At 46.6% G+C, this 18,379-nt stretch overlaps 1 protein-coding gene and 1 pseudogene across 1 annotated transcript in view; one reads left to right on the top strand and one right to left on the bottom strand.

Annotated features, from left to right (window-relative positions):
- The first annotated feature begins 285 nt into the window (after positions 1–285).
- The window catches only part of EXD2 (exonuclease 3'-5' domain containing 2), a 34,445-nt gene continuing 16,351 nt past the window's right edge, over positions 286–18,379 (top strand). Inside the window, exons 1-2 of the mRNA XM_040975393.1 lie at positions 286–385; positions 11,851–12,266. Of these exons, the coding sequence (XP_040831327.1) occupies positions 11,895–12,266 (372 nt within the window). The 5' untranslated portion in view covers positions 286–385; positions 11,851–11,894. The remainder of the gene's footprint in view (positions 386–11,850; positions 12,267–18,379) is intronic.
- LOC121153012 lies at positions 8,088–8,396 on the bottom strand (annotated as a pseudogene).

Genomic DNA, 18,379 nt, shown 5'->3' with positions numbered 1-18,379 from the left:
AAACACCACCAGGATCATGAAAATCAGATGTCTCACACTGCATTTCTCTCGTGTTCTAGAGGCTGCTATTTCCAAACCAAAACATAAAATACAAAATATCACCTCAGAAAAAAAGCAGCACTCTTAAGAAGCCTGCCCAAGCTAAACACATCCATTGTTCCACAGACGATAAACTGGAATGACAACTATTGCTCCAGCAGCTTCCGTACAAGATGGCTCCCCCCGTTCTCACGCGTCCCTCGGGCGACATCCGTCGGTCCGGCCACGGGGCCGGAAGTGGTTGCGGACCAAGCGGATCCGGGTGGGTGCGCGCAGGCAGTCACGGAGGTTCCAGCTCTTGAAGCGTGAGGTACCGCAGGTGTTGGCGCCGGGAGCGAGGCCGCAGGTAAGCGCCGCGCGGGGGCTGGCTCTCCGGCCCTGCGGATTGTGCGCGGGGAGGAGGGCGCGGATCGCGAGGGGTCGTGGAGGGAAGGATGCTAGGGCGTGCGGGGGCTCCTGTCTGAGGAGAGAGAGCCCCCTGAACTCGGAGCCGGGGGGTCCCGTCCCTCTCCCCTTCTCCCCTCTCCTCGGCAGCTTCACCCGGGAAGGGGTGGCTGAGTGCCCAGGTGCGCGATCCCGGGCACCCACGTCCGTCCCCGGGCGTTTGGCAGCAGCCCGTGGACTCTCGGGGTGTCCTGACCCGTCGGGATGGGTTGGAGGCCCCGCCCGCGGCACCGGGCGACTCCTCGGCCCGGCAGCCGGCGCTCGGTCCCCGGCGCGCGTGGGGCCGCGCCGCCCCGAGGCCGCCTCTCCCGCGCAGCCCACACCTGCTGCTATTCTGGGCCCTGACGGGAGCCACGGCTTGCCTCTTTTCACATCCCCGAGATAGGTCAAAATAACGACTTCAATTTCTTATTACAACCCGGGCACCTGTTCATTAAAATACAACCACACGGCTTTTATACCTCGTTGAACTAACACACACACACACACACACACACGCAGCAAGAACAACAAAAAATAAAGCCAAAAACTCCCTTATCTGCCCACTCCTTGACAACGCCAAATTAGAATTGGTTGTACTTTCTTAGTTGTATTGCAAGGAGAGAAAAAATTGCACCGAAAGATTTTTTTGAAGATTATTATTACTATGTTTTATTGGAAAGTCAGACTTTTTTAACAGAGGGAAGGAGAGATGGAGAGAAAGATCTTCCATTTGCTCACCGAAAGATTTTGTTGATAACCCAAATTAGGACGTGCGGGAGGCAGGAGATGCAGTTAGGGGAAGAGTGGCTGCCTGCGGCCCACTGGAGCTTCTGTCAGATACACATTCACTTTTTGTGTTTGTTTTAGACATGGTCTGTTCAGTCTTGTTCAAAAAAATTCATATGAAATTTTGAAACAAGATTCTTTTTGATCGGTATTTTCTTCCGTCTCTATCATCTTTACTAATTCTGTTTCCCCAAAGCAAGCACTGTTATTAATGTGGAGTGTATTTCTCCATTCCTGTTTCGTGGACAGAGCTGTGCACAGGTAGGATACGTGTTGCTAAGGTTTTATGTTAAGCTTTTACAAATACGTGTTTTTTGCAAACATGGAATACTGTACTATTCTGCAGCTTGATATTTTATGCATAAAAATGGGTCTTGCAATTCTTTCAGTAGGTAGAGTACATACTCTGAGGACACTTCAAAACATTCATACAAAATTTGGACTTTCTTTTTTTTTTTGGTACAAAATCTGCATTTTTATGACTTGTGACTCCTGGGACGGGCCCCGTACCGTGTCATCACTGCACAGTGTGTGAGAAGCCAGAGATGGTCTCCAGTGTTTCACTGTTAAGCGCGACACAGCAGAAAAGAGCCTTCTGCTGGCCTCTGCGTGGCAGTGCCTAAACATGTCCATGCTTCCCAATTTATGACGTCAGTCTTTTTTTTGTTCTGTTGTCTTGAAAATGGTTTATCCTTGGTGTTAATTTATAGTGCCCTAGTGATGCTAAGAAAAAAAAAATTTTTTAGGATTTATATATTTTTATTAGAAAGGCAGATATACAGAGAGGAGGGGAGACAGAGGAAGATCTTACATCTGACGATTCACTTGTCAAGCGACTGCAACATTCGGAACTGAGCTGATCTGAAGCCAGGAGCTAGGAGCTTCCTCTAGGTCTCCCACATAGGTGCAGGGTCCAAGGTCTTGGGCCGTCCTCGAATGCTTTCCTAGACCGCCAGCAGGGAGCTGGATGGGAAGCCAGCCAGCAGGGAGCTGGATGGGAAGCGGGGCTGCTGGGACACAAACAGGTACCCATAAGGGATCCTGGCCCATGCAAAGTGAGGATTTAGTCACTAGGCTACCACATTGGGCCCCCAGAATAGCAGGGTTTGAATCCTGTTGTGTTGCTGCCTCCAGCTCCCTGGGAGGCAGTGGGTGGTGACTCAAGTGATTGGCTCCCTGCCACCCACATAGGAACTTGATTGAGTTTTGGCTTCTGGCTTTAATCTGCCCTAGCCCTGTCTGTCGCAGGCATTTCAAATAAAATAAATAAACATGGGGGGGAAAAAAAAGAATTGTTGCCTTTTTCTTTTTAGGATTATTTATTTCTATTGGATGATCAGATTTACAGAGAGTAGGAGAGATAGAAAGGTCTTGTGTTTGCTGGTTGGCTTGCCAAGTGGCTGCAGTGGCTGGAGCTGAACCAATCTGAAGCCAGGAGCCAGGAGCTTCTATCTGGGCTCTCCCATGCAGGCAATGTGTCCCAAGGCCTTGGGCCATCTTCCTCTGCTTTCCCAGGCCGCACACAGGTTGCTGGAAGGAAAGTAGAGCAGCCATGAGCTGTACCCACATGGAATTCTGGCCCATACAATCGAGGACTTTAACCATTAGGCTACTGCTCTGGGCCTGAAATGTTGTGCTTTGCTATGTATTACGGTTAGTGTCTTCTGAAATAATTTTATTGAAAGTCATATGCTTTATTGCTTTAAAAAAAATCGGGGTCAGGCCCAGCAGCGTGGCCTAGCAGCTAAAGTCCTCGCCTTGAACATGCAGGGATCCCATACGGGCGCCAGTTCTAATCCTGGCAGCTCCACTTCCATCCAGCTCCCCGCTTGTGGCCTGGGAAAGCAGTGGAGGACGGCCCAAAGCCTTGGGACCCTGCACCCGTATGTAAGACCCAGAAGAGGCTCTGGGCTCCTGGCTTCGGATTGTCTCAACTCCAACTATTGTGGCCACTTGGGGAGTGAATCAATGGAACAGCTGGAACTGAGGCAGCCCAAAGCAGGAGCCAGGAGCCAGGAGCCGGAGTCCAGCGTCCAGCTGAGTTCGGAACTCGAGAAGGGTGTGTGGATGAGGCGTGAAGAGGAAATAAGTGGACCACCGTGATTTCATGATCATGATGGACAGTGCGGGAAAGCTGTCTGCTTTATTTATACAGAAGCAGCCAAACTCTGACTCAGACTTACTATGTCATGGTCAAGTGGTTGTTTCTAAGGCTAATTCTGCCCTTTGTTCACCTTAAAGCAGGATGTTATCCATCCCGACCCTGTGGTCAGGAAGTTCTCAGTAGATGGTGCATCTCAATCAGTAACACGTTCCTGCTACAGTCCTCATTCTACAACTTAATCTTGAATCAGTTAAGGGAGAAAATGCATCACAGAAGGAAGGACCTAAAGATCAAGGAAAGAGGGAAAGAATAGATTCCCACTGCACCTGGGGATTTAGCACCCTTGATCAGCATGTGGTCAGTGGGGGCAGCAATAATAAAAGGCCCTTTGGTTAAAATGGTATCAGCAACATCAACTTCCAAGCTCACATTGGTAGTAAACATTAACTCTGCAGAGGCAGACAATGCCTAAATAGATTATAGAATTCTCAGTGGGGTTGTCCGGTGTCCATGCAGAAGGAGGTGGAGCTGCATTGGGTGGTTGTAGAGACATCCGCAGGGCCCTGCCATACAGCGGGAAACTCCTTGTGGCTCTGCCTGCAATGGAACAATAGTCTACACACCTTCCTGTCTTCCACAGCCACCACACGGACCCCAGCAGTCTCAAAGCATTCGGCTATTTCGACTGCTTTCCCAGGCCACAAGCAGGGAGCTGGATGGGAAGTGGGGCTGCCGGGATTAGAACCGGTGCCCATATGGGATCCTGGCGCATTCAAGGCGAGGACTTTAGCCACTAGGCCACACTGCTGGGCCCAGACAAAAGAGTTCTCTCTTTCTCCTCTTTTTGTAACTCTGACTTTCCAAGTAAAATGAATCAATTTAAGTATAGAAAGATACGAATTGAATGCAACTTTATGTAGTGTAGTATATTCAAACATCATTTTAACATAGATAAAGAAGTAAGTATGGATTTCACAGAGGTTCCTAGAGTTACCTGGAAGGAGGGGAGCAGGTTACAGCTGAGTTATGAAGCTTCTGTGAGGTGATGGAGGGGTTTTGGACATGGGGTGGTGACCACTGGGGACCCTTGTCAGTGTGCCCAGGGTAACTGAACTGCACACTTAAAAATGGCTAAAATGGTAAATGCTGTGTTATGCATATATTACTACAGCAAAACAAAAAGTCACCTTAAAATCAGTATGTGCATTGTCAATAAGATGATTTTTTACCTTTTCATAGGACATCTTCATAATTTGATATATTTATTTTAAAAATATTTATCTTTTTTAAAAAATTTATTTTTATTTTTATTGGCGGATATACAGAGAGGAGAGACAGAGAGGAAGATCTTCCATCTGATGATTCACTCCCCAGGCAGCCGCAACGGCTGGAGCTGAGCCAATCCGAAGTCAGGAGCCTCTTCTGGGTCTCCCACGTGGGCACAGGGTCCCAAAGCTTGGGCTGTCCTCGACTGCTTTCCCAGGCCACAAGCAGGGAGCTGGATGCGAAGCAGGGTGGCCAGGACATGGACTGGTACCCGTATGGGGTCCCAGTGCATGCATGGAAAGGACTTTAGCCACTAAGCTATGGTGCCAGGCATCTCTGAACACTTTTGACCTAATCACTTAATTAGATTAGATGCAATTATTTTGTCAAGTGTGATATTTATTTGTCCTATCTCTAAAGCGCAGTGTGGGTCCCTGTGCAGTAGCCTAGCAGCTAAAGTTCTCGCCTTGTATGCTGTGATCCCATATGGGTTCTATGTCTAATCCTGGCGGCCCTGTTTCCCATCCAGCTCCCTCCCTGCTTGTAGCCTGGGAAAGAAATTGAGGACGTCCCAAAGCTTGGGACCTTGCACCCACTTGGGAGACCCAGAAGAGGCTCTAGGCTCCTGGCTTTGGATCGGCGCAGCTTCAGCTGTTGTGGCCACTTGGGGAGTGAATCAGCAGATAGGTTTTTCTCTTTGTCTCTCTCCTCCTCTCTGTATAATATGTATTAAAAAATAGAGTACTGTGTTAGGGACTGGCGCCATAGCTCAGTTGATTAATCTTCCCCCTTCAAGGGAAGGAGTCGTGTAGAGGTGCCAGTTTGTGTCCTGGCCACTTTACTTCCCCTCTAATTCCCTACTTATGGCCTAGGAAAGCAGTAGAGGATGGTCCAAATCCATATGGGAGACCTGGAAGAAGCTCCTGGCTCCTGGCTTCGGATTGGCTAAGCTACAGCCTTTGCAGCCACTTGGAGAGTGAATCAGGGGGCAGACGATCTTTCTTTCTGTTTCTCCTTTTCTTTGTAAATCTGCCTTTCCAACAAAAATAAATAAATTTTAAAAAAAGAGCACTGTGTTAAAAAAACAGCATTTGTGTTTTGCTAATGATGAAGGTATACATACTTGTTTGGTGCTTGAATAATAAGTTGTTCATAGTCCCGCCACCCTTGGTAACCACTGCTAATGGATGGATGTTGGCCATTTATGCAAAAAAATTGAATGTCAGGTGGTTCCAGTTAGGGCAGTCAGTGGGCCACTGAGAAATTTGGATCCCAGAGCGGGCCTTCAGCAAGGTTTGGTTTTTCTCATTCCCAGTACAGAATTGAATCACATTTCTTCTTTATAGCATTAAGTTTCAATAAAGAAAATAATTTTTTTAATGTGAATAACAGAATGTTTTAATCTGATGATTGAATTAGAGTCATTTATCATCACGATGTTAGCACATGCAGGTTGAACTAAATTTCATGCATTTAATAAATGCCTAGTGGAGGTGATGTGCTCTGTGATGCGATGGAGAAGCAGCCCACGCAGGGGACTTGCACTCCAGCAGGAAGGACAGTGGCTAGACCAACAGTTTGTCAGGTCAGCAGGAGAAAAGTCGAGCATCTCCCTGAGTTTTCATACATATGTACAGCTTTGTAACCCAGGGCTCTATCAAGATGTGGCACTTAACCACCATCCCAGGAAGTTCCCTCTGGTTTGGAATGTTCTTTGCTAGCATTTGGCATGAATGAGTCCTTTTTGTCATTCAGAATTCATTCACAATTCAGTTTAAGTTTCTTTTCCTGTCACCCTGTCTTTATAGCAACTACCATTCACGAGTTTTTCCACCACAGAGAAACGTTTAACGTCCAAAAGTTTCCCAAAATTGGAGCATGTGGTATCTCTCTCATATCTGGCTTCTGAATTGGTTTCGAGCGGTTGAGGATGCATCCATGTTGCAGGACTCACTTCACTCCTTTTTCTTGCACAGTAGCATTCCTTTGTATACATGTACTATGTGGTCTGTTTCAATTTTTGGCTATTATGAATATAACTACTATGAACATACTTATGCCAATCGTTTTGTGGAAGGATTTCCTTTTCCCTATGTGAGACTCGGAGCTGGACCCAATCTGACGTTTCCAGGTCTTTATGTGTGGAAAATGGATTTCTCAGTGTGTTCTCTTAATGTTGGCCCCTTCCACCTCTTCACCTCTCTGTGTTGCATTTTGGATACTTCCGGGATTGATCTCCAGTTTACGAATTCTCCCTGTGTGTGTCTGATCTGTTTGACTTGCCTGATAAGTAAGTCCCAAATTAAATTTTTTCAGTGTTCAGTACATTGTGACATTTCAAAAAAAATGGTAAAAGATACTATTTTTAAAATTAAAAATAAAATTGTTCTGTGGCCAGCATGATGGCGTAACAGGCCATACCACCACCCATTCAAGTCCTGGCTATTTCATTTGCTAATGATCTGGCAAAGCAGTGCAGGATAGCGCAGGGCCTTGGGCCGCTGCACCCCACCTGGAAGGCCTGGAAGAAACTCCTGGTCCCAGGTTAGGACCAGCCCATTTGGGGAGTGAATCAGTGGGTGGGAGATTTCTCTATTTCTTTTTCCCTCTCACTCACTCCCTTCTTGCTGTAACTCTGATTTTTAAGTACAAGTAGACCTTTAAAAAAAAAAAAAAACTTTTATTTTTTCTGAAAGGGATAAAGAGAGAAGAGAGAAAGAAGAGAGAGAGAGAGGGAGAGAGATCTCCCGTCTGCTGGTTCATTCCCCACATGCCTGCACCTGCTGGACAAGGCTCAGCTGAGTCTGCGGCTGGCAGCCTGGTTCAGGTCTCCCATGTGGGACAAGGACCCAACGACTTGAGCCATCACCTGCTGCCCCCCATAATGAGTATGAGTGGGAGGCTTGAATCGGTGGTGGCTCTGGGGCTTGAATCCAGACATTCCAGTGTAGGATGTGGCCGCCCTGACTGGGGGCTTAACAGCTGGGACAAATGCCCGCTCTTTGTTTGGATTCGTTTGTGAGCCTTTGGAGACGAAGGCCCGTCTTTCCATAGTTCTTTTGTGGTTGAGAAGATCCGGCGCCGGCGCATACGGGGCACACTTCAAGCATTTTTATGACTCTGCTTGCTTCCTGCAGAATTTATCAAGTCTGAATGGATTCAAATTCAGTGTCTTGGCCCTGGGGCTCCTTGGTGAGGATGTTATGAACTTAGGCCCTGTGCCTGTCCATAGCACTGGCTTGGGAGTATGTGCTCTCTCTGTCCATGCCCTAGGCATTGGCCTTGGCCTTGGTGGTTGGGCACTTCCAGGTCCTTGTGGATGGGCAAGGCAGTACTCTCCTAGGTCCCAGCTGTGGCCTGTGCTGGCAGTCTACATTTTTTAAAAATGTATTTTATTCAGATAACAGTTTCAATATGCATGGTCCAAAACCATTCAAATAATAAGTCAGATGTTGAAGACTGGTCTTTAAACATTATAGCCAAGGATGCCATGCTTGCTATGATCTCACTGATATAAAACCACATCCACACCTTAGTGGCCACCAAGCCATTCAGCGTAGCTTCCTAACTGAGCTGTTTGAAGCTACCATTCTGAGCACTGTGGACTATTTTTCTTTCAGGCTTTGAATCGCTGTAGGGATCTCAGCACGGGTTGGAGGAACCAGCTCAGCCTTGGCATAGTGCTAAAATGTGGCCATTCAAGGCTTCGAGGAAGTCACACAGCGCTCACTGGCACCGGGACCTTCTCCGAGAGGTTACGGACAAACTGGGCCATGGTGGTAGCCTGCCAGCCTACCCTTCTGACCCAGCGCTGGTGTAGCCCTGTGCTGGGGCTGCTGGGAGCCTGGTTTCTGCCCAACTTTGCCCCCATCCATTGTGTGTTCCTTCTTCTGTTCCTGGCTCCTGACCATTTCCTTCTTTTTTTTTAAATCTGTTTATTCATTTTTGAATCTTTGTTTGAATGGCAGAATGACAGTGAGCGAGACAGAGAGAACAGAGAGACGGGGGCAGAGGGAGAAGGAAAAGCAGGTTCCCGGAATGCTCACAGGTAGCCAGGGCTGGGTCAGTACGAAGCTGCAAGCCAGAAACTCGCTCCGGTTTCCCCATGAGCGGCTGGAACTCAGAAATCTGAACATCATCTGCTACTTCCGGCCATCAACAGGAAGCTTGTTTGGAAGTAGAGGTAATGGGACTTGAACCAGCACCTGGTTAGGGGACATGAGCAGCTCTGAGTATAACTATACTATACCAAAAGACCCACCCTGCTTCTTAACAAGCCTTTTTCCCTTATTTTATTTGTTTCTTGTTAACAAATCTTTTCTATGATTTTTTCCAGAATTTGCTTAAAGTGGCAAGGATTTTCTGTCTTCTCAGCATATGATGATAGAGGTTTCTCTGTCTACATTATTCAGTCTCAGTAAGCCTCAATTTCCTCTTCAGCAGAAGCACTGGGGAAAGCACCTACGAGGCATGAGGCACAGTTTTTGAACCAACTGGAGCAAAGTGAAATTTATTTCTAAAATCACCATCTCTATTATTACTTTTTGTTACAGTTAATAATCATTACCGTTCCAGCTTTCCTACAGTAGCCAAATATCTCTGTGCATATGGGCATGATTATAATTTCAGAGTTGCTTCACATTTGAAGTGATTCTTTAAAAATGGCACACACTCGTCGGGACATCCTCCGCAGGGAAAGCGTGGGTGGGGTGCAGCAGATTGTTGCAGCTCTGGGCGGTTTGCATCTGAGGCCAGAGCCCCACAGATGGGTAGCCCAGCACCCAGAGTGTTTTTGTTTGGTTGGCACAATATTTTTAAAAACTGAGAGTTTATTGTTAACACTTAAAGGTGGTGACATTTCATGAACAGTGCAGATCCCTGACTTCCGTTGAATGAACCAAGTATCTGCCCATAGCAGGCCTTCTTCCTGCGTGAGGCCATCAGCTGTGCTCGGTGGTGCTGCCTGGAGTTTCCTCCCTGGATGACACTGAGGACCGCTATGCTAGTCACCTTTTTGGTACTACACCTAAAGTCCCGAAACAACTAACTTCATAAAAGAACAGTATTTATTGGAGCCAGCATGATGGCATAGTTGGCTAAGCCTCTGCCTGCAGCACTAACATCCCATATGGTTGCTGGTTTGAGTCCTGGCTGCTCCACTTCCAATCCAGCTCCCTGTTTATTGCCTGGAAAAGCAGCAGAGGATGGCTCAAGTTTTGGGATGCCTATACCCACATGGGAGACCCAGAGGAAGCTGTGGCTCTGCTTTGAAAAGATCCAGCTCTGGCCATTGCACCATTGCAGCTATTTGGGGAGTGAATCAGTGGATAAAAGATCTGTGTCTCTTCTCTGTGTAGTCCTGCTTTTCAAATATATCCAGCTCAGTTTTGGAGGATTAAGCCCATGATTAGGGGGCCCCCATTGGTGTGGCAGCTGGTGGGGGTGGTAGAACTTGCAAAGGCATGACCATGTGACGAGTGAGGGGGAGAGAGGCTGGTACCAAATTCAGGCTTTCGTAACAACCCTGCGCCTACATCAGTGCCCCAAGGACCTCCCTTAGGCCCTGCTTCCGTGACTTTCCAGTCATGTTCTGTGGTGAACATTCAACATCTGAATTAATATCAAGCCACAGGAGCCACTTAACGGTTATGTTCAGTCCTTGACTGTGCTGTTTCAGCTGTGGAGTAGTAAGTACTGTGTCCACTCATATCTCTCTCCAGAATGGGAAACAAAAGATGCATCCCAAGCACAATGACAGCGGGACAGTGTGTGTCCACTCACTTACATGCCCACGCCTACCTGAGTAGACCTTTCGCTATGCCATCCCCTTGTGCGCACCGCGGCTGTGTCTCTCCTTTTGTGTGACCCTCCTGAGTCAGTCCCTGTGGCCAACTAGGGAGACTTGCTGGACCAACAGGAATGTGTTTACTCAGGCCGGTTTCCTGCACTCCCCCACTCCCACACCTGCCAGAAAAGCAAAGTCAGTAAAATCAGTCTCTAGCAAATTGCTTTTAAAATGAGAAGTGAAAGCTTTCATTTAACTGTTAGGAAATTAAAGTTTTAAAAGATTAGGGGGCTGTTGCAATGGCTTAATTGGCTGATCTTCCACCTTCAAGTGCTGGCACCCCATATGGCATCGCTTTGTGTTCCAGCTGTTCCACTTCTGGTGCAGCTCCACTGCTTATGTTTGGGAAAGCAGTGGAGGATGGCCCAAAGCTTTGGTGACCTGTGTGAGAGCCTGGGACGAGGCTCCTGGCTTTAGATTGGCTCAGTTTTGGGGGAGTGAACCAGCAGATAGAAGATTCTTCTGTCTCTACTTTCTGTCCTTCCCATAGAAATAAAAACATCAGACCTGGAACATAGCCTAGTGACTTACGTCCTTGCTTTGAACGTGCCAGGATCCCATATGGGCACCAGTTCTCATCCCGGCGGCCCTGCTTCCCATCTAGCTCCCTGCTTCTGGCCTGGGAAAGCAGTCGAGGACGGCCCAAAGCTTTGGGATTCTGCACCCGCATGGGAGACCTGGAGGAAGTTCCTAGCTCCTGGCTTCAAATCGGCACAGCTCTGGCAGTTATGGTCACTTGGGGAGTGAATCATCGGACAGATCTTCCTCTCTGTCCTCCTCTCTGTATATGTGACTTTGCAATAAAAATAATTTATTTTAAGTATATAAGTAAAATACAAACATTTTGAAGAAGGTCCCTGTACTAAAAAATTCACTCACTAATAAATTGGCATTTGATGGCCCGGCGCGGTGGCGCAGTGCTTAAGGTCCTCGCCTTGCACGCCCGGGATCCCATATGGGCGCCGGTTCTAATCCCGGCAGCCCCGCTTCCCTTCCAGCTCCCTGCCTGTGGCCTGGGAAGGCAGTCGAGGACGGCCCAAAGCTTTGGGAACCTGCACCCGCGTGGGAGACCCAGAAGAGGCTCCTGGCTTCAGATCGGCATAGTATCGGCTGTTGCGCTCACTTGGGGAGTGAATCATCGGACGGAAGATCTTCCTCTCTGTCTCTCCTCTCTGTATATCCGCCTTTCCAATAAAAAAAAAATAATAACAAAAATAAATCTTTAATAAAAAAAAAGATTAGAACATTGTTTCACTTAGTGTGCAGTAGTGATTTTGCTTTAGGGTCACAGGGATTATAATTGAAACACTTAGGAGAAAGCCTGTTTATGTATAAGTTTATATTCTGCATATAAATCATAAACATGTTTGTTTCTGTTTTGCAGATTGCGGAACTAGTGATGTGTTTTCCTGAACAGTAGAACCCAGGATGTCGAGGCCCAACTTCGTGGCTTTGAGTGTGACCACCCTTCTGGGTGTGGCTGTGGGAGGATTTGTCCTGTGGAGAGGCATACAGCAGCGGTGGAGAAGGACAAGCCCCGTGACCCAGCAGCAGCAGCAGCAGCAGGTGCAGGAGGAGGAGCAGCCGCAGCAGCAGCAGCAGCAAGTGCGGGGCAGTGGGGAACCGCCCACTCCCACAGAGGACCAGCCGCACTCCCTCCCGCCCGGAACCTCCTGGGAGGACAGGATCCTCCAAGGGAAGGTGGTGATCGTGTCTCAGGGGGCGGAGTGGGAGCAGATCGAGCCCTTGCTTAGAAGCGACTTGGAAGATTTTCCAGTTCTTGGAATTGACTGCGAGTGGGTAAGTCGAAAATGGAAAGCAAAAAAAGAAATCTCTTCCTGACTTGGGCCTTGGAAGGTCAGGTAGCGGATAAGGTGCAAGGAGAGTTGGCTTGTTCTCACCATGCTCACGGGAGGTCCTGGCCAGCGGCTGCTGTCCTCGGGTTATGAGATTGCTTATGAACACGGACAAACTGCTTAGCCTGGCTGTTGATGGTAGAGATAAAATGGTACTTAGCTGCCAATGGCTTTTCTCAGGATGCAAATAGATCACACCTATAAAGTCTTCAGCACAGGTAATATGTGTTCTTGAAACATTAGCTACCATTCGTATTTTCAGTAGCATTTTCATAAGAAAGTGGAGAAGACAGGTTTGTTGAAATAAGAATGAGGACCTAAGTAAGGATTGAGAAAGATAACAGCTAACGTTAGAAATGCAGGATGCTGTTTCACCGGTATCACTTCATTTATTTTCATAGTTATTTCATAGACAAGAAGAGACTGTTGTTGTCCTCACTTCCCACAGGAAGTAGTCACAGATCAGTAGGAGTCACACATTGTGTGACCGTGTGACAGTGTAGGGAGAGGAGTCACAAAAGCCCTGAGCCCTCGCCCACTGAGGGTGCCCAGCATCAGCCAGTGCTAAAGCTGCTTCTGACCTTGGGCCAGTGGGAGGATCGGGGGCTGTAACGTCCTACACACAGTTATGTCAGTGTAGAAAAATGCGTATCTCTTCATATAATTTTCGAAATTTATCTGTAACAACAGTTTTTAAAAATCTTTGGTAGATCAGGAAAATTTATATTTTCAAATCGCCGTCATTATTTCAAACTAAACAGTATAGACAGGGTAGTCTGAAATGAATAATTGTTAACAGAGATAAGCTTAATAATAACATACCTTGGGCCCAGCACAGTAGCCCAGCAGCTAAAGTCCTTGCCTTACAAGCCCCAGGATTCCATATGGTTACCGGTTCTAATCCCAGCAGCTCCACTTCCCATCCAGCTCCCTGCTTGTGGCCTGGGAAAGCAGTTGAGGACGGCCCAAAGCCTTGGGACCCTGTACCCGTGTGGGAGATCCGAAAAGAGCTCCTGGCTCCTGCCTTCGAAATGGCTCAGCTCTGGCCAAGTTGCGGTCACCTGGGGAGTGAATCAGTGGATGGAAGATCTTCCTCTCTGTCTCTCCTCCTCTCTGTATATCTGACTTTCCAATAAAAATTTAAGAAATACTAATATAACTTAATTATGTAGTAAAGTGGCAAATAATACAAAATTCACTTTATTTGGACCTTTGAAATGTTTGCTTATGAGTGGATGCCATATCTCACTGAATTTTCCTAATTGCTGTGACAGAAACCATGAGAAAGTCACCCATCCTTGCTCTGTCTCTTCTTCTATTACTGTTTCTCTTTCTCCTTCATTCATTTTTGTGTAACTGCCATTAGTTATTTTTTTTTCTTTTTTTAAAAAGATTTATTTATTACAAAGTCAGATATACAGAGAGGAGGAGAGACAGAGAGAAAATTTTCTGTCTGATGATTCACTCCCCAAGTGACTACAATGGCAGGTGCTGCTCCATTCTGAAGCCAGGAGCCAGGAACTTCCTCCAAGTCTCCCATACGGGTGCAGGGTCCCAAGACCTTGGGCCATCTTCGACTGCTTTCCCAGGCCAGAAGCAGGGAGCTGGATGGGAAGTGGAGCTGCCGGGATTAGAACTGGCGCCCATATGCGATCCCAGTGTGTGTTCAAGGTGAGAACTTTTGCCGTTAGGCCGCACTGCTGTGCTCTTCTATGTTTTCTTGAGTGTTTTAAAGATTTATTTTATCTGAAATCCAAGTTACAAAGAGAGATGGTAAGGGAGAACAGGATGAAGAAGGGAGGAAGAGAGAGAGAGATTATCCATCCATTGCTTTACATCCCAAATGGCTGCAATGTCTGAGGCTGAGCCAGGCTGAAGCCAGAGCCAGGAACTTCATGCGTCTCCATGTGGGTGCAGGGGCTTCTGCTGCTTTCTCAGGCGTATGAGTGGGGGGCTGATTAGAAGTGGAGCAGCGGGCTTCTCTGTTTCCTTTATCGATTTCCCTTCTGACTGATATGTAACATAAAAGTGACTTAGAAAAGATCAAAAAAAAAAAGTTACTTAGATGTGGAGTCTTCTGTAGCCATCTCAGGAACTGCAAATTACAGACAGGTCATATAAATGAATAGTATGGCAGGAGTGTATTTTTGGATACATAATACTGTTCATTAATTCATTGAGAAATATATTCTATTTCTTTCTTTCTTTTTATTTTTAACACACAAAGTATCCAGGATTTTCCATTTAGCTTGTGTTGTGGATCTGAGGAATATTTCTTTGTATTAGAAGACGGTTGGCCTAAATGTTGAAAAGACAGTATGGTGAATCAGAGAATTCATGCCTTGTATAAATGAGTAAGCTGCCATATAGTTTAAGCCAAGTGTTACCAAACTACCAAGTTCTTTGAAGAGGAACTTGAAATATGGGTTTTTAAAAATGTGAACTCTACTAATTAAAAAAATTGTTGCACAAGTTTTTAAATATGACAACTTATCTGTGGGTCAACAGATGGGTCCGTGGGCCACTAATTTATGTCTTCTAATCTCCATTCTTTTCCTGTGATCTCATCTACTTTTATAGCTTTAAATATCATTGCCATGCTGACAACTCTCAAAATTAGAATGCCAGCCTTTTTTATCCACCTGCTTGCTTGCTGTCTCCCCTGGAATGTCTGACATTCATCCCAGACTTAGCATGTTCCTAAGAGAGATCTGGATTCTGCTGTGTTAACCCTAGTCTTTCCTATCCTCAGGAGATTAGTCTCTTCCCTGAGGGCTGCCAAGCCCACCAGTGATAGGATTAAAAGTCAGGCATAAACAGATTGTGATTGTTAACTTTATTGAATGCCAAGATATATGGAGAGTCCAAGAAGCATAGAGCTGTATGCTCCCCAGGGGATGTATGGGTTTCCAGATCTTCCTGAGTTAGCCTTGCTGATACAGCACTGAGGGGAAACACTCAGTACAAAATGAGGGTTCTGGGCCCAGCGCAATGGCCTAGCAGCTAAAGTCCTTGCCTTGAACTCGCCAGGATCCTGTATGGGCCCTGGTTCTAATCCTGACATCCCCACTTCCCATCCAGCTCCCTGCTTGTTTCCTGGGAAAGCAGTCGAGGGTGGCCCAAGGTTTTGGGACCCTGCACCCACGTGGGAGACTTGGAGGAAGTTCCTGGCTCCTGGCTTCAGAATGGAGCAGCACCTGCCATTGTAGTCACTTGGGGAGTGAATCATCAGACAGAAAATTTTCTCTCTGTCTCTCCTCCTCTCTGTATATCTGACTTTGCAATAAAAATAAATAAATCTGAAAAGGAAAGTGAAATGAAATAAAAAGGAGGGTTCTACCATGTTTCAGAAGGCAGGATTACTTTCTTCTGAGGAGATTGGGTGGAAATATCCAATACCTTTCTTGCCCCTTAAAGCTGCTGCCTGATCTTTTCTGGAGATTCTGACTACATATGTCCCTACAGGTGCAATAAAGATGGAGTGGCATAAAGGTGCTTTCCGCAGGAACATTCTGTGGGCTCAAGCTTCAGGCCTGCCTGAAATGCACTCTTTTTATTATTATTATTATTATTTTTATTGGAAAAGCGGATATAAAGAGAGGAGAGACAGAGAGGAAGATCTTCCATCCGATGATTCACTCCCCAAGTGAGCACAACAGCCGATGCTATGCCGGTCCGAAGCCAGGAGCCTCTTCCAGGTCTCCCACGCGGGTGCAGGGTCCCAAAGCTTTGGGCCGTCCTCGACTGCTTTCCCAGGCCACAGGCAGGGAGCTGGAAGGGAAGCGGGGCTACCGGGATTAGAACCGGCGCCCATATGGGATCCCGGGCGTGCAAGGCGAGGACCTTAAGCACTGCGCCACCGCGCCGGGCCCTGAAATGCACTCTTGGTCATGATTTTTTATTTATTTAGAAAAAGAAAGAATTACTATTTTTTTTTTAATTGGAAAGGTAGATCCATAAAGAGAAGGAGAGACAGAGAGAAAGATCTTCCATCTGCTGGTTCACTCCCCAAATGGCCACAATTCCTGGAGCTGAACTGATTTGGAGCCAGGAGCTTCCTTCGGTTTCCCACATGGGTGCAGGGTCCCAAGGCTTTGGGCCGTCCTCTACTGCTTTCCCAGGCCACAGGCAGGGAGCTGGATGGGAAGTGGAGCTGCCAGGATACGAACCAGTGGTCATATGGGATCCCAGGGCATACAAGATGAGGGCTTTAACTATTAGGCTATCATGCCAGATAATTACTTATATGCTCTCTGTTTTAAAGATTATTTTACTTTACTTTTTTGAAAGACAGAGATACAGAGAGAGAGGGAGAGACAAAGAAAAATCTTCCATCTATTGGTTCACTCATCTTAATAGCCACAGCGGCTGAGTCTGAGCCAGTTTGAAGCCAGGAGTCTGCACCTCTCCCTCTAGGTCTCACTGGCATGCAGGTGCCCAAGCACTTGGGCCCTCTCCTGTTCTCTCAGGTGCATTGGTGTGGAGCTGGATCAGAAGTGGAGCAGCCTGGACTTGAACTGGTGCTTATGTGGGATGTCTGTATCGTGGATAATTCAACCCATTGCCCTGCAATACCATTTCCTACTTAGATATTCTGGCCACTGTCAGCATCCATGATTTTGTCTCCTACTGTCTTCCCGACCTGTCCTTGTTGCTCTCTGTTCACATTGGGCCTTCACTCTGGCAGTTGTATTTTGGCAAGTTCATGCTTGCTTCAATGGTGTGGTCTGATGTTAACTGAATAACTTTCCAAACAATCTGCTCCAGCACAGAATGTGCTCCTACATCCTTCTTTACTCTCTGCTGCCATCGTGGGGTCATGGAGAGAATCATAGGTCTTCCCAGAAACCCACTGGACTTTTAAAGTACCAAAGCTAAAACGGATTACCCATTGGTCTGCAGGAAGGAGAGTCTCTAAGCAAAATGTTCCTTAAGTGAATCATGGAAACACAGGGAAGAGCGTTTGAAATTCTGTCTAGAATGGCTGATGGGACCATTCATTTAAAATTATACTTTCTTGAATACTTAATAATGTAGCATGTTAGTACAGTAATACACATGTGTAATTTATAAATAAACGTATACGCATAGTTATGTATTGCTTAATGAGGCTGCAAGCTGAGAAATGCCTGAGGCAGTCTGTCATTGTACAGATGTCGGAAAGTGTGTTTCTGTAAACTTAGATGATGTAGGTCAGTCACTGGCCATGACCTCTTATCAATCAATAGATGAGGTAAACATAAAACATTTGTACCTGTAGCTGGCAAAGTACCACACACTGTTTTAAAGCATTTTTTTTAAAAAAAGATTTAGTTATTTTTACTGCAAAGTCAGATATACAGAGAGGAGGAGAGACAGAGAGGAAGATCTTCAGTCTGATGATTCACTCCCCAAATGACTACAATGGCAGGTGCTGCTGCATTCTGAAGCCAGGAGCCAGGAACTTCCTCCAGGTTTCCCACGTGGGTGCACAGTCCCAAGGCTTTGGGCGAGGACTTCAGCCACTAGGCCACCACGCTGGTCCCTTAAAGCATTTTTCAAAAGTAGAATTACACTCTAAAATAATGATAGAAAGTATAGTAAGTAGGTAAATCAGTATTATAGTAATTTATTGTCATCACACGCTATACATAATTGTATTGCTATACTTTAAGGATATTTGAAAGATAATTATTTATTTCACAGTCAGAGTGTATTTCTACTTGATTTTCCAAATAGGTTCTGGAGGCGGTGATAAGGTAAGAAAGTCTGGTGGGTCCTTGGGGTCTGGGTAGTTGGAGAGCTGTGTTCTCAGTGGGCACACCTCTCCTCAGCTTTTTTTTTTTTTTTAAAGATTTATTTTTTTATTATTTTTTCATTGGAAAGGCGGATATACAGAGAGAGGAGAGAGAGAGAGAGGAAGATCTTCCGTCCGATGATTCACTCCCCAAGTGAGCGCAACGGGCCGATACTATGCCGATCCGAAGCCAGGAGCCTCTTCCGGGTCTCCCGCACGGGTGCAGGTTCCCAAAGCTTTGGGCCGTCCTCCACTGCTTTCCCAGGCCACAAGCAGGGAGC

The sequence above is a fragment of the Ochotona curzoniae genome, unplaced genomic scaffold (assembly GCF_017591425.1).
Source record: "Ochotona curzoniae isolate NIBS_2020 unplaced genomic scaffold, NIBS_Ocur_1.0 contig_2688, whole genome shotgun sequence".
NCBI classification, from domain to species: domain Eukaryota; kingdom Metazoa; phylum Chordata; class Mammalia; order Lagomorpha; family Ochotonidae; genus Ochotona; species Ochotona curzoniae.
The sequence above is the reverse complement of the archived record's forward strand: the minus strand, read 5'-3'. Positions and strand labels throughout refer to the sequence as shown.